The sequence below is a fragment of the Mirounga angustirostris genome, unplaced genomic scaffold (genome assembly GCF_029215605.1).
Source record: "Mirounga angustirostris isolate CCGP_5_RB_7025 unplaced genomic scaffold, mMirAng1.0.hap1 SCAF_12, whole genome shotgun sequence".
NCBI classification, from domain to species: Eukaryota; Metazoa; Chordata; class Mammalia; order Carnivora; family Phocidae; genus Mirounga; species Mirounga angustirostris.
The window spans coordinates 84,851,516-84,866,874 of record NW_026991720.1 but is presented as its reverse complement, the minus strand read 5'-3'; the positions used below and the strand labels follow the sequence as shown (position 1 = coordinate 84,866,874).

Below are 15,359 nucleotides of genomic sequence, written 5' to 3'. Positions count from 1 at the left end.
CAGTCCTATCTTTTAATTCTTTGATGATAACTAGCTGATGTGAAATCGTAAACATACACATAGAACAATGGACATTTCATTTCAAATTATTGGCCAGATTTTCCCCAGGTTCAGCTCATGCTTGCTTATGATCTAATAATGATGCATCCCAGGAATTATGATCAATAATGCAACCATAATGAGGTATATTTTCCATTAAAAAATCATTTCAGATACAGGACCTCTGCTGATTATCTTATATACGTAATGAGTAATTTTTAAATAAAGTTTTTGTTCTACCAGATTTTTCTCCACTGGATGAGTGACAAATTAAAAACATGGCAAAATTAGGCCAAAACTTAGATCTCAAGAATACCCTGTCCCCTTCTCCTTATCACCTCTTAAAAATAAAGGGACTATTTCCCTCAATGCTATCCACTTGGAACCCCGGTAACTAGATGAACAGATCTGTTTCTTCTCCATCCTATCCTTATTTACACAGCCAGGATATTGGGTTCAATCTCTGAGATCTCCTCTAATTCTTATTTTCTCTGAGTTCCCCCTTAAACTCTCCTTCCTTGAGGCAAGAATGCCCCACACCATCCTAGACAGCCCATCAGCCTGCCGTTTTCATAACTCTTCATGGAACATACATAGCCTAAGCATTGGGTTCTTTCATTCTAGATGAATGGCTACCGGAAAAAGATCAAAGATGCTACGGAACAAACAATGGCTCTTGTTGCTGAGCTGTCCATGAAACAAGCTCTGGCCATTGAACTCCAGAAGGAAGTCAGGGAGAAAGAAGACTTCATCTTCTCTTGCAGTTCCAGGATAGAAAAGGGCCTGCCACTCAATAAAGACATTGAGAGGGAATGGTTGAAGGTACTTCGAGATGAAGAAATGTATGCCTTGGCCATCGCTGAAAAGTCTCGGGTAAGCTTTATCTTCCACGTCACATTTGTAAAGTATGCCAGGAAGGGCCATTTTCAGAGATTTCCGTCCTCCCAAAATATATGAAAAATTTCCCACTCTACCACACACTTAGTTCTGACAATCATTAGAGAGGAGTTTTGCTTAAGACAGGACGTAGACAAGTCAAAATCATAGTCCAAAGTGCCATAATATTCTCCAGAAAACACTCATCGAGCCCCAAGGCCCATCCCACAGCCTTATGTCATGGCCTGTGTGGCTGAACGCCACGGACTCCCATTGGCAGGACGGTAGCTGGGCTGGCCCTGGTTTTATCAAAGGTCTGTAGTCTCTGTCCTTGCACCCCTGCTGAGAACACACCTTATTCTCCCATGTCTGGCTACCAGGGCCCCCACGGCACACTGTGAGGCCTCCAGCATCTGCCGGTTGTCACAGCCCTCTGCAGACTCTTGGTCTGCGTCATAGGCCTCAAGGTCACAGCCTTCCTCTCCTGCCACTGGCCTCAGTCTAGGTCTGTCACTGACTACGCCCACATGTGACCTTGAGGTTCAAAGCAAGTTGCTAACCACTTCTGTCCTCTGGTTCTGCTTTACTCCTTAGTTCCTCCTTTGTAACATTTGCTCACCAGTGACTTACTCCAGCCTTTTTCAAAAACGTGGAAATACTGAGTGCTTGATGAAAGATATTGAAGCTGGAATACAGTGAATTTAGGACCCACTAACCAGTTTATGGTAAACCCTAAATCCCAGGAACAGAATAATGCTTGAGTAACACAGGTCATTCCAATGAGACACTCTGTGTGTGTGTGTGTGTGTGTTAGTGACGCCACCCTCATAACCTCCTGTCCCTTTGGGAAAGTATCAGCCAGCACAGCCTAAGACTGCTCAGACCCAGCTGTGTCTGCTGGGCCCTAAGGATGAAGTGACTTCACTATAGTTTTCAGAGAACTAAAAAGGAAAAATCATTCTTTGCAGGAGTTCTTGGTAGCAGATAACCACCAGCTGCCCAATGGTGTTTACACAACTGCAGAGCCACGTCCCAATGCCTACATCCCAGAGGCCGAGGCCACTCTTCCTTTGCCCAAACCATATGGCGCGTTGGCTCCTTTCAAGCCCAGTGAACCAGGGGCCAATATGAGGCACATAAGGAAACCTGTTACAAAGCCAATTGAAATCTGAGCATGTGAACCAATCTGGGCTTCTGAAGGAGACACTTTAACCAGGCTGCCTCATATGCCCAGCTGGAAAGTTCCAGTGTAATAGCTCTAAATTACAGACAAATGCAGTATCCACAATTGACCAACAACGGAGAACAACATGGCTTCCTTTTACACTCATCAGCTATTATATTTTACATGATGTTAAGTAGGACATAGAATTTTCCTACAATTATGTCAAAGCATATTTCTGTATTGTTCATTTTTTTCTTTTTCACTCTATATATTGACTACCTTTCAGAAATACATAGTAGTCCAGGTGCTATAAAAATAAATCAATTTTCAATGCAGTACAGAAATTGGCAGCGTGGTCTTTGTTTATTGAAGAAGAAAAAAGCAAATACTGTTCAATATATTGACTTGAAAGAGAAAGATAGAATGATTGTTTGAAAAGGAAAATATCCCAAGTATCACAGAGGTTATAATTCACTTTGTTAAATAGTTGCATTTGAAGTTCATGTTGATAAATGTAAATCAAGTAAAAAGCAGTAAGGACGCTTGTCCTTTTAAAAGTAATACTATGATCATTCTTTTTACAAGTAAAGAATCCTTTTGCTTCAAAAATAATTATGCCCTAATTTATCTTTCCCATAAATCTAGATTTTTTACAACGTTACATACAAATAAACCTGTGCTTAAGTTCTGACTCCAGATTTTTAAAAATTCCAATGAAAACATTTATAGCTTTGCATGTGGCAGAGTTGAAAATGAGGCCAGTTCCACTTACTTCATTACTCTGATTTTATTGCATTTCACCCAAGCATATTTTCCTAATTGTGTTTTTATATTTTCTCACGTATGAAAATACCCAAGTGGATTTTAAAACTGACTTTACTTCATTAATATGTTCAAACCATATTTCATATTGGTGTTGGGTATGGATTTTGTGTCACAATTCTGGAAGTGAGAAATACCACATCCCTTCTTCTTCTTCTTCTCCTTTTTTTTTTTTTTTTTTTTTTGGCTAAATGAAACAAAATCTGTTCCAAGCCCCTATCCTGCCAGAGTGGAGGGAAATTTAATCTCATTCTCAGCCTACAAGTTAGTCCTGAATCTAACTTGGTTGTTTTATAAAGTTATTAAAAAGCAAAGTGCCTGTGATAAGTAACAGTGTGTGGTTAATACAAAGAAATACTGCGTACTTCAACACACCTCCTGTGTCGTAGGAATTAGTAATTGCATCAGGGATCCAAAAATAGACCTGTAGGAACAACGGGAGAATGGAAACCTAATTCTTTAACACAAAGGGATAGATGTTAAGTAAGTATCACGGCCTGGGCTACTGGTGCCTACAGAAGGAGCCACTATGCACTGGTGTGGCTGGGGGTCACAGTCAGATGGACTAGTTGATCCGGCCCTTAAACACAAGTAAGATTTTAATAAGTGGGGAGGGGCTTCCAGATGGGGGAAATAGCCTAAGCCAGGCTCGCAAGTAAGAAGACAAAAGCTGTTCAAGGCCCAGCGAGCTGCCCTGTCTGGAACAGCATGTTCATGTCGGGGAACTGTGTTTAAGGCCGGGATTTAGGAAGCGCTCAATGTCAAGGAGTTTGGGTCTTATCCTGTAACGAAGGGCTATGAGCAGAGGGATGACAGAACCAGTCTCAGTGGAAGTCAGATGACTCGGACTCCACAAAGACACCGAAACGACGCAAGTATGAAAGGGTAGGGAGTGAAAAATAATGATCTTGAGATTTTGAGCCTCTGTGACAACTACATATTTGACCAAAAAGGGAACTTCTGTAGGAGAGGGCAGTTTTGGGAACACAAGTATGATTTTAGAAAAGAAGTTGAATTATTGTACTAGCTAGTGATATTTATAAGCATGACAATTCCACGAGTTCACTTGGAGAAATTGTGAAGAGAGAAAAGCAAAGGGCATCGGCTGACCCCAGGCAAGCGACTACCGTTATGGGTCAGAATGAAGTCACCATAAAAGAGAGAGAGAAGAAAAAAGAAAAGTGGGAGAACTAGTTAGGTGCCATGGGGGCCCTCAGAGAGGGAATATGCTCATGGACTCATGATTCCTGGCTGGAATAGAAAGGCTATGTTCAAAAAACGAAAGACTCAGGCCAAAACCTTCAGTGTTTCTTCTTCTTCTTTTTTTAATGAAAAGATATTACTAGATCAAACTTTTATAAATACAAAAAACTTGAACATATTAAAGTACAGTTCCATCTGAACCATCACAAAGACAAATCCTACTCTCAATACCATTATGTACACCCTGCTGTATATGACAAATTATTCTCTGCTGGAAATAGCAGATTTGACCCGGTCCAAATTCAGTTCTTTGAAAAGTATCCTCTTTCCAAATAGAGTTCTTCTGTAACGAATTTTTATGCTTGTCATATGTTATCTTCAACAACACATCTAGTTTTTTTCTTAGCACCGTCCCCTACATTTTTTTTAAAGCGTAATTTTATTTCAGAGTGCAATACAGACTCGCTTTTGGCCTGTGAAGTCATTAGGAAGGTAAGCCGCTAAGTCGTCACTGAGGACACAGCATGCCTCTCAGACTGTTCTGTCACTCCTCCCCACTTGACTGCTTGTCTGCTTTTCAAAGCCGGGATGAGGTACAGCAATTTAGTTCTGTCTGAACAAGTACCAAACTGGAATTCAGATGGCTTAACAATGTATTCTGATTTTGGTTACCAATTTTAAAGAATTGTAAAGGACTCTTGATGGAAGTCAAGCTAATGCACAAGATTAAAATACTGGGAGCGGATACAACTGCATTTTCTCTTTCATAAGCCTAAAAGCATTGTGGTGTGTTTTAGAGCTGCTTCCTCTACAAATTTTGCATCCACATTGTCATGTCCTTCAAGAGCATACAGAGCTGGAAAAATAAGGAGAAAAGAGTTACTGCGTAGCCATGGAACTTCTGTAATAACATTGTGTCTGCAGCTCATTGACATCGTAATTACTTTATATTTTAGTAAAACACGTTACTCTGAAAATGTGTTGTTAAAATTTATTCTACCTCAGCCCCAAGAAAGGTCATTCGCATCAACCATATGGGTTTTGAGCCTCTTAAACCCGCTTAAAACCTCAAAGGTGATTATTCCTTTGGTAATTCACTCTAGGATTAATCAGTGTGTTACTGATTAAAACTAGCTGCAGTAAGGACTGCTTAGAAGTAAGGAGTATTCCAGAAAGAAAGGGGTCCACAGAAGTGAACAGGGACTGATGTGTCAAGAGAAAAGCAGGAAAGCCCTGAAGTTACCTTGACTGGAAGATTCTCTATCTGTCAGTATTTCAATGAAGTAGTTCAGGGGCAGGAACTCCACGCTGCCTGGCGACTTGTCAATCATAGAACTCCGGGGCTAAAAGGGAAACCACTTCTGGTATCAGCTCATTCTCCAAAACAATCACAAACTTAAAAAAGGAGGCTAAGAACTACAGCTGCTGCCTCTGTGGAGATGATGAAATGGGCAAATAGGATCCAACAACAACATTTAGTGGGGCTGTGCTTGCTCGCAGACTCACCTGTTTCTTATAGTTTAGCAGCAGTCGCTTCACGTGGTTCCGGGAAATGATGTTAGAACTCATAGGATGATCCCAAAGTCGGCAGATCTTCTGACCAATAAGCTATTATGCAAATTGAAAAATAGGTAGAGCGAGATTTTTAGGGCAGTGAAACTACTCTGTACAGTACTCTAATGATGGACCCATTGCATTATACGTTTGTCCAAAGGCATAGAATGAACAACACCAAGAGTGAACCCTAACGTTCACTATGGGCTTTGGGTGATTGTGATGCATCAATGCAGGTTCGTCAGTTGTAACACATGGACCGCGGTGGTGGGGGTGTTGGTAATAGGGGAGGCTCTGCACATGTCGGGGCAGGGGGGTGGACAGGGAAATCTCTGGACCTTGCACTCAATTTTCCTGTAAACCTAAAACTAAAGAAATTAAGCCAATAATAACAATAAAAGAATGGGAAAAAATACAGAGAGGAGAATGTAGCTTATACTGCATTAAGTACATGTACCTTATACCTACTTATAATTTAAAAAGGATTATTCCAAAGTAGCTGGTTAGTCTAAAAGAGAGGCCCTTTATGGTTAATGACCCTTGAAGAAAGGCCATTTCCTATGAGGTGTGCCTCTGAATTTTGAATAAATACTCCCTTAAATTCAACCCTGAGGAAAGTAGTTTATTCACTGATGTTGCCAAATTCTTTTTCTGAAATGGAGTTCATCTGCTACTCTTCAAAACTGGGTACCTGCAACTCTAAGTGAGGTCTCGATAGGAAACAAAAGGTTGTTCTCCCCAGTGTCCTGCCCAGAAAATTTTAATTCCCTAAGAGCTTGAGGCAAAGAAAAACAAAACAAAACAAAACAAATTAAATGTTCAGAGACTTTCCCCAGAGAGATCTAGCTGTGGAAAATATGCTTTGTTTTCTATCCTTGCCTTTGCTTCAGTAAGCTGTGAGGAGGAGAGGGTGTTACAAAGGAAAACGATTAGGTCCAGAAGGCAGCGGACATCCCTTCGTGGGAGGATCGTGTCAGAGATACAAGTGTGCGAGGTATGTAAACAGAGCAGAGAGCTGGCCCCGGGCTGGCAGGGTCAGGAATTCTGCGGAGTCCAAGGCTCTGAAGACCTTGCTGTGGAATTTCATATTTTCATAGTATTTCTGACTCTGAGAGCCAATATCCCCCATCAAAACAAGGAGTGCCTGGCAAACCCTTTCTCTCATGTCTCTCGTTTGTCCTTCAGCCTGGGAATGTCTTCCTGCCGTAGTAGAAACGGCAGTGGGAGGAAATGCAGTTCCAGAACCTTCTGACCTCACCTGGATTTAAATTTCTTATCAGTTTAAATGCCAAAAAACACCTGTTTCCCCTCTCCCTCCCCTCAGACTCACAGATGTAAATATTAGTGCAGTTTCGTAAGAGGGGAAAATGGCTAAGTGTTTCAGGCAGGCTGTGCCAGGCAGTACAAAGCCAGAGGAGCAAGCTTTTTGTCGGCGCCGCAGGGAACGGCCAGCGAGCGTGAAGATGGATGGGATTTCTGGGAAAGGACTGAAAAGTGAAACAATTCAATTGACTTTAGCCCAAAACAAGTAAATGCTCCCTTTGCAAGAAGAAACTGAAGGAGGTTCATACCAAGGCTTATGGAGAGAATAAAATATAATTCAGGATTACCGGGGGAAGCCGCACAATGATGCTGAATTTTAGTTTTTCATTTTTCTCTGAATTGTCCAGATCTACAAAAAAGTTAGATTGGCAAATAAAACAAATCTCCATTTTAATATGTGAGCAAGCTAATAATACTTCAGTGGTTCATTCTGATAACACACATTCCCCACCCTGGATTCTCAAGCTAAAGTCTGACAATACCTCGAAAGTCTTAGTTTGTTGTCTCTGAATACAAGGGCTTTCTTTTAATGAAGCAGTTTCTATATGGCATGAAACAGGCTGCCACTCACAAAACAATTTTACGAAGTGAAAACAGAAGGCACCTTGGGGAACGGCAAATACTTTAACATATATTAACAAAACTCATCTATAAAATACCACAACGAATAATTTCAGCAAGTGATTACACTGGAGACCTTCAAGTTCAGATTCACAAGAGCACTGCATCTCTCAGTTTCTCCTGCATTTCCAGTCTAAGTCTGTGTTGACAGAGTTAATCAGCTGAAAATAAGCCATTTCATGACATTTTCTCGAGAAACAAGCCTTCAGAGTCTCCTATCCTCAAGTGCCCTCATGCACAGAAAAGGAATGTAATAGCTGTGTGTGGATCGAGAAGCCCTCTGGGGCCTCTTGAAGGTCTGAGGCACTTCAAATTAGCCCAAAGCCTGGCTGCAGGAAATGAACTGTACTCGGCAGGACACGCGGCATACTTTGCAGAGCCCATTGCAAGAGGCAAATGAGGATCCCCTTGTTTCAGTCCTAAGGATTTCAAGATTTAATGTGGAGCATTACACCGAGCATGGGGCGGCCCTGACTGCACGAGGGCCCTGTGTGACCGCACGGGTTGCGCACCACCAAGCCCGTCCTGATGGGGCTCAGGGCCAGGCTGGCACTGTGGCAAACTCGGAGCCTCTTACCTTTCATGAGCCTTGTGACAGCCGTTTCGGTGAGAAGCAACACCCCATCATCAATGTAATGCAGCAGGTTATGCAAAGGGAGACAGTGCACGCCGAGGAGCGTGTGCAGAGTGTGAAAACCTAGGCAAGAGATTGGGAGGGTAAACAGGGTCAGCCAGCATCTCCAGGCTTCTAGAGGGAGTGAATTCAATGATGTTACTAAAGCCCTTAGCTCAGCGCCTTGGCACGGAGAGTCTAATAAACGCTGCTTGAAGACACGGTCCGAGTCTCCTGCTTTGTGTTAGCATGATTAAGTATCGTGCTGGGTAGATATGAGTTCGCAACAAGCGTGTGTGTCCCTTCTCAGGCAAAAAGACAAAAAGAGGCAGGGCCTGCTCGATGAAAAACAGTTTTACAGTTTAATAGGTTTGCAGTTCTGCGGTGAGATGCCAAAAGAGAACAGTTAACAGAAGAGCCTCAAACGCCAGATGCCCAAGCTGAAAGGCTGACAGGTAGGGACCACTTTGCCAACACGGAAAAATTTTGAACCGGCAGGGGACAGTCTATATGCCCGACCTCTGTGTATGCCCTACAAGGGCTTTTGGGGTCTACTTGAACTAAATTATAAAAAAAGAAAAATTTAAATAATATGGTCAGATAGCAAATCTACAGGAATTCAACAGAGAGGAAGGCAACTCCCTCAAACCTAAGTCTTGTGGTGGGCGTTACTCAAACACTCAGAAACCGAGAGTTCTAAGCACACTGTTAATAACAAACAATAAAAGCAACATCCATGGGAGAACAAGATATCAGTCCAGGAGAGAATGAGAAAAGCCCTCTTGGAAAAGACAGCACATGAGGGGAGCTTTGAAGAGTAAATGCAATGCCTGGGGGTGGCAATGAGGCCAGAGAATACACAGAGTGGAGACAGTAGAAAAAACCACCTTGTCATGAGCAGACCTGTACTAGAATCCTGCTGTGTTACTCACTAACTACAGGTAAGTAGCCTTTGTGTGCCTCCATTTCTTTATGCTGAGCATGAAGTCACCAGTAGCTTTCCCACATGGCTGCTTGGAGAACTAACGCTAGGTCTATGAAGAGCCTAGCATATGACAGAACAACGGCGACCATTAACAAACACGTACTGAGGCCTTTAATCTATGCATTGGCTAACTTGATCCTCAACACCATGAGGTGGGAACCACCTGATTCCCATTTTATCCATGGGGAAACCAAGATTCACAGGAGCTAAGAAAGTTGCCCAGGATCATATCATTAGTAAGTGGCCGAGCTAAATGTGAAAGCAGGCTATGGGACTTAAGTCGAGGCTCTTACCCATGACATTATCCTGCCCCAAGAACTGGTAGCTGGGTTAATGGGACAATATGAACAGAGGCCCAAAGGTGAGAAAGTAGGGGGCATGTTCAGAAAGTACTACATGACCCAACTGAGTTGGAATCAGGTGTACGAGAGGAATGGTAGGAGGTAAAGTTGGAATTTATTTAACAAATCCCTTCCAGACACCAGACAAGGAGCTGGGTATACAATAATGAGGAAAACAGACCCCACAGCTGCTCCCATCCACCTTCCAGTCCGATGGGAAGACAATCAAATAATCACAAAAATATACATTCTTAAAGATGTGACCAGTTTGGGGCGCCTGGGTGGCTCAGTCAGTTAAGCATCTGACTCTTGGTTTCAGCTCAGGTCATGATCTCAGGTTCATGGGATCGAGCCCTGCCTCAGGTTCCAGGCTCACCGGGGAGTCTGTTTGAGAGTCTCTCTCTCCCTCTGCCCCTCCCCCTGCTTGTGCACACATGCATGCTCTCTCTCCCTCTCTCTCTCAAAATAAATAAAATCTTTTTTAAAAAAATGGCCAGTTCTATAAAGGGAAAAGTGCAGGGTGCTCTGAGTGCACACAACAGGGCCTGAATGCTGAATGACAGCAAGGAATTTCTTATTTAGTAGACTTTGGGGAGGGACACTGAGCAAGATAGAAAAAAGGATTTGAGTTTTACTCTTGGACTATTAAAATGGCAACAGGCAAAGAATGGACTGGAGTATGGACAGTTTGCTACAAGAGGTATGTAAGACAAACATGTTGGGAGGCCACTGAGTGAACCTGCGCCAGAGGTAATGAGGACTCGGACGGTGAAGCAGGAAGGAAGGGACCGGAAGCGCATGGCCACAGGTCCAGACTTGGAAGCTGATGAGGTGTGAATAGGGAATAACAAAGGATCACAGCCTTAGGCGCTTACATGACAAAGAAATGATGCCCAAAGAGCAGGAACTTGAATTCAGAGCAGTCACGGAGTTTTCTCTCCCTGAGCACATGAATCATGAGCAGTGAGGGACTGAGGCCTAAGTCCCGGCCACATCAAGGGTCAGATAAAGTGCGGACTCTGCCCACAAGCAGATGTTAAGGGGCTGACGACAAGATGACTCCGCTGGCAATCCAAAAAAAACTGATTTTCTGATTTTACTAACTAATCAACAACATGAGAGGTTTTTTTTTTAAGATTTTATTTATTTACGTGAGAGAGTGAGAGACAGCATGAGAGTGGGGAGGGTCAGAGGGAGAAGCCGACTCCCTGCCGAGCAGGGAGCCCGATGTGGGACTCGATCCTGGACTCCAGGATCATGACCTGAGCCGAAGGCAGTCGCCCAACCAACTGAGCCACCCAGGTGCCGCCCTCCATGAGAGTTTTCAAATGGATTTGGACATTCTTCCCAAGATTAAAAAAAGTTATGAAATTCGTTCTGAAGAAAAGTTTATTAAAGGTTCCTATAGATTTCCTCGATTCGAAATTTCTCCTGCAGCCCTGCATCCATGTCCTAAAGATCCCTGATGGCCCTTCATCCTCTATCCCTAGGGCACAGCCCCACATCCAACAATCCACTCTTGGCTTCCTCTGCATGTCAGCTCCAGGCAACAGAACAAATCGGCTAAAAGTAGGCATCAGTTCCAAAACAGAGCTTTTCCAGCCAACTCTAGTCCTCATCCTCCAGGGTTCCTGGCCTCCACTAGCCCGTGAGGGGAACACAGGTCCCATTTAAACCACAACTGCTCCAGCTCCAAACCATGACTCCCTTTCGTGGTCCTCATTCCCTTTATTCTTTAACCAATTGGGTTCCAAGTTTCCAACACTTGGAAATCAAACAGTTCTCACTAGTCCAGCAGGCTTGGAAAGCAAGCACACATACATACAAAAGTACATGAGAAAACACCCTGTATTTACCCACACATGTGCACACCCACGTGACCCAGTGTCGCTTTCCACGTCACATGAGGGAAACCAACATTTAAGAGAAAAGGACAGAGGGCGCCTGGGTGGCTCAGTCGGTTGAGCGACTGCCTTCGGCTCAGGTCATGACCCTGGAGTCCCGGGATCGAGTCCCGCATCGGGCTCCCTGCTCGGCAGGGAGTCTGCTTCTCCCTCTGACCCTCCCCCCTCTCATGTGCTCTCTCTCTCTCTCTCTCTCATTCTCTCTCTGTCAAATAATAAATAAAATCTTTATAAAAAAAATAATAAATAAACAAGGTTTCATTGGGCGCCTGGGTGGCTCAGTCGTTAAGCGACTGCCTTCGGCTCAGGTCATGATCCTGGAGTCCCGGGATCGAATCCCACATCGGGCTCCCTGCTCAGCGGGGAGTCTGCTTCTCCCTCTGACCCTCTTCCCTCTCATGCTCTCTGTCTCTCATCCTCTGTCTCTCAAATAAATAAATAAAATCTTTAAAAAAAAAAAAGAGAGAAAAGGACAGAGACACTTGACCCATGGACACAAACCATTAAGTCTACTCATAATAATTCTCAATCGCTATGGATAACATTCTCCATGTTTTCCCTCCTTACATATCCCTGGGAAGGAGTGTGATGCTTCCTAGAAAGTAAAGTTTTATGGTCTCCTGGGTAAAAATTGTCCCTAGTAAGTCACTTTCATTTACTTACAAATGGGGCTTGAACATACATGGTGAACGAACCTGAAAGTATCAACCCAATCCTCTACCAAGTCTTTTGTGTTGATGACAAATGATAAAGAGTTGAAGCCAGAAAGTCATATATAGTTTTCATGAAATCCCTTCACTCTTTCTAGAGGGCACCTGGAAATTCCTATTCTATTGGGATAATTTAAAGTCCTCTAGTCTCCTCACGAATGGTCACTGTCAGATTCCTATAAATCATAAGAAACTCCTTGTGCCCAACACTACCCGCATGTCTTATAAGGTCAGGTGTATGGACAGAGAAGGCATGAAGGACTCCAAACTGAGTCAGATGTATCACAAATGCAGACAAGCCAGGACATGCAATGGGGATTTCTGGGCCCATAAACAGTCAATGTTTGGCATCAACTAATTCAAATGGAATATAAATTTCAAGAGGCAGCACAGAATAGTCATTAAAAGAACAGATTTTGGAACCAGACTTCCTGGATTTGAATACTGGCTCTGTTGCTTAATCACTGTGTGACTTTCAGGCAAGTTACATAAACTTTCTGTGCCTCAGTTTCACCATCAATAAAATGGGAATAATATTAAAGTGGAACCATATGAAAGTGCCTTTTTTTTTTTTTAAGTCAAAAACTGGTTGGATACTGACAATTTAATGTGGTTCATGTTAAGCTCCTACCATTTAGGACTGTTAGGAAAATTGAATGTGCTTACTTATGTAAAGTACTTACAGCAACTGGCACAAAACGGGCACCATCTACATATTGGCTTAAAATGAAAGAGTAAAGGAATGAATTACTGATAGATGATGGGATAGATGTATATATATAAATAAATTAAATTAAACTGGCTAATAAACATTATGTAGTGACAGTTATCATAAAGCTTAACACTCATCAGAACACATATGTAATGAATACAAGGCAGACAGGAGCTTATTTGCTTCTTATAATTAATATATGTTCCCAACTAGACTTCTGTTAATTTTTGTAACTGCTCTAATTTCTAGCACAGCACATGGAATGTAATAAAAAAAAAATCAACAAATGGTTGTTTATTGAGTGAACAAATGACCAATTAAATGAATGATTGCATACACATGTGCCCAGGGTGTTTTGAGGCCTGACTTGGTCCTGTTTCAAAATCCTAAGGGCGATTTTTAGCTTCCAAGCACGTAAAAATCAGCTATTTTCTGACACCCAGCCAGACCCACTTCCTCCTGAGTGTTAACTTTCTCAATCAGATAAACTAAGCCTGCAGACATCAGAGAAAGATCTCCCTGCATCAGCTCCACTGGTTCCAAGTATCCTAGCGAGCCGCATGGGGACCAGCCTCGGCTCCCTAAAGTCAGTGACGAGCCACAGCAGAATTTAATAATCGGGGGACATCTGGTCTGCAGAGACCAATGTCAGGCCCATCTCTCACAGTGACCCCAGACACACAAGTTCTCAACACAGGTCGTCTCATCCTTAAATGTGTAAGGCCTGGGGACCACGTGAAGAAGAAAGAACAAATGTATTACAACAAAGGACAAAAGAGCCAAGACTTACCAGGAGGCAGAGGTAAAAACAAACTCGTAGTAGCTTCCAGAATCCTGGTCATGATGTGAAAGACTGTAAATTCAGCAGCACTGGCCCGCTTGCTGCTGGGTAAAACGACAGAGCCGCTGTCAGCCGAGGGGTTCATCCCTAAAACTCCGTCTGTCTCTGAGCAGTGGCTCTGAGTAGCACACGGAGATGGAATCCATGCTCACTGTGAAGCCTCAAGTATGATGGAGACCATCAGCCTAAGGCCTAGGATCTAACCAGACAGTGGGCACATAAATGATCGATTGCATTAACTCAGATTCCCCTTCCTGGCCGTCCTGAGCTCACATGCCCCTCCGTCCTCATCAACCACATGCCAGGGAAAGAGTATGGTGAAGCCACAGGGCTGTTCCTTTAAATGCTGCGTACAGAACTAAGACTGTCAGGGCTGGTGACAACTGCCTTCAGTTGTTAAGTTCCAACAGGCAGCAATTAGAGTTGTTTTAGCTCTTTATACACCTCAATAAGGGAGAGGGAGAAATACTTGCGTACAAGTGGAGAACCGAGGAGTGAAGATGATGTTTCCTCCAGCTGGTTTCCAGGATTTGGCAAATGAGATCCAGCTGGAGGATAAAGACAGTCTGTTACCCTTTGCCCATGCCCTCTCCCTTGGGGGCCCCTACAGCGAGCCCTCTGCGGGCCTGACAGGCCTGTTCAGGGCAGCTGGTATTTAGCCTGGGCCCGGACACAGAACCAGCCTTTCTGCAGGCAATGCTGACGCACTGGAATCCAAAATGGAAAAGACTGAAAATGTGCACCAGAGTCTAACAGAGCCCCTTCTGTCTACACAGGCAGTGCCCCCGCTGAGCTTCCCCAGCCCCGTTAACAGGCCCTCAATCACAGGCCCTCTGCCATCAGTGAAGGTCAAGTACAACTGGATTTGCTCTAGGCCTGTTACATGACAAAGGCCAACAGCTGACAGTGAGAAGAAGAGAGACACAGAACAAGATAGAGGTCCTGAGCATCGACTGTGGAGTATGACCGGCTTCAAGTCCAGGTCAGACATCTGACTAGTTTGTCAGCAACAGAGCAGTCTCCATGGGGTTGTGATCCGCCATGAATCCCACGCCCTGCACCTAGAGGCGAAGGACAGGGCGCCAATCGGAACGGATCTCCATATGGGCACAGATAAAAACAGTTCATTCTCAATGACACAGATTCTCAGTGTCTCTTTGGCTGAAGTCAGGTAAGATGACTCGTAAGTGATATGGTCTGGTTCTGCAGCAACTTCCTCCATTTGTTTTAGAAAGCCCCATCGGCTGCCCTCCTGAGGGGACTGGGAGACAGGGCTGTTTGCAGGAGCAGGAAGGTCTGGCTACAGTCGGTGACTGCCGAGTCAGAAAGTTAGGGGTACTGAGTTTGCTAAGGCTACATCCCTCCCACTTCTGGTCCTATCGGTTCCAGCAGTTGTTAACACAGCCTAGTGTTATCAGGAAGAATGATGCTTGAACAAAAACCCTTAATACTTTGGAAGGTGAAATTTAAAGTCAACAGAAAGAAAGATGATAGATGGACATGTTAAATAGTTGTGTTATTAAAGGACAAAGAAAGCAAGTTAATACCATCATGGGGAAGATCAAAGCCACATTCATAAAGTGAGCTCCCTGATATAGTTCTACCAGAAAGAATTATTATTTAAGAAAGATTCAATGCCAAAAAAAAAGA

The 15,359-nt window shown here is 43.6% G+C and overlaps 2 protein-coding genes across 18 annotated transcripts in view; one reads left to right on the top strand and one right to left on the bottom strand.

Annotated features, from left to right (window-relative positions):
• CCDC146 (coiled-coil domain containing 146) overlaps window positions 1-2,404 on the top strand; it is a 96,016-nt gene extending 93,612 nt beyond the window's left edge. Inside the window, exons 17-18 of the mRNA XM_054505380.2 lie at window positions 664-912; window positions 1,884-2,404. Of these exons, the coding sequence (XP_054361355.2) occupies window positions 664-912; window positions 1,884-2,087 (453 nt within the window). The 3' untranslated portion in view covers window positions 2,088-2,404. The remainder of the gene's footprint in view (window positions 1-663; window positions 913-1,883) is intronic.
• Window positions 2,405-4,202: 1,798 nt separating this feature from the next.
• GSAP (gamma-secretase activating protein) overlaps window positions 4,203-15,359 on the bottom strand; it is a 198,634-nt gene continuing 187,477 nt past the window's right edge. For 9 of the 17 annotated variants that reach the window (XM_064575365.1, XM_064575364.1, XM_064575366.1 and 6 more), the window contains 7 exons: window positions 14,187-14,257; window positions 13,659-13,753; window positions 8,181-8,300; window positions 7,270-7,331; window positions 5,612-5,713; window positions 5,349-5,448; window positions 4,203-4,961 (listed from right to left, as the gene is read on the bottom strand). In XM_064575365.1, the coding sequence (XP_064431435.1) occupies window positions 4,870-4,961; window positions 5,349-5,448; window positions 5,612-5,713; window positions 7,270-7,331; window positions 8,181-8,300; window positions 13,659-13,753; window positions 14,187-14,257 (642 nt within the window). In that variant the 3' untranslated portion in view covers window positions 4,203-4,869. Of the gene's footprint in view, window positions 4,962-5,348; window positions 5,449-5,611; window positions 5,714-7,269; window positions 7,332-8,180; window positions 8,301-12,839; window positions 12,877-13,658; window positions 13,754-14,186; window positions 14,258-15,359 lie in introns of those variants that run through there. The other 8 variants (XM_064575362.1, XM_064575370.1, XM_064575371.1 and 5 more) reach the window with 8 other exon arrangements.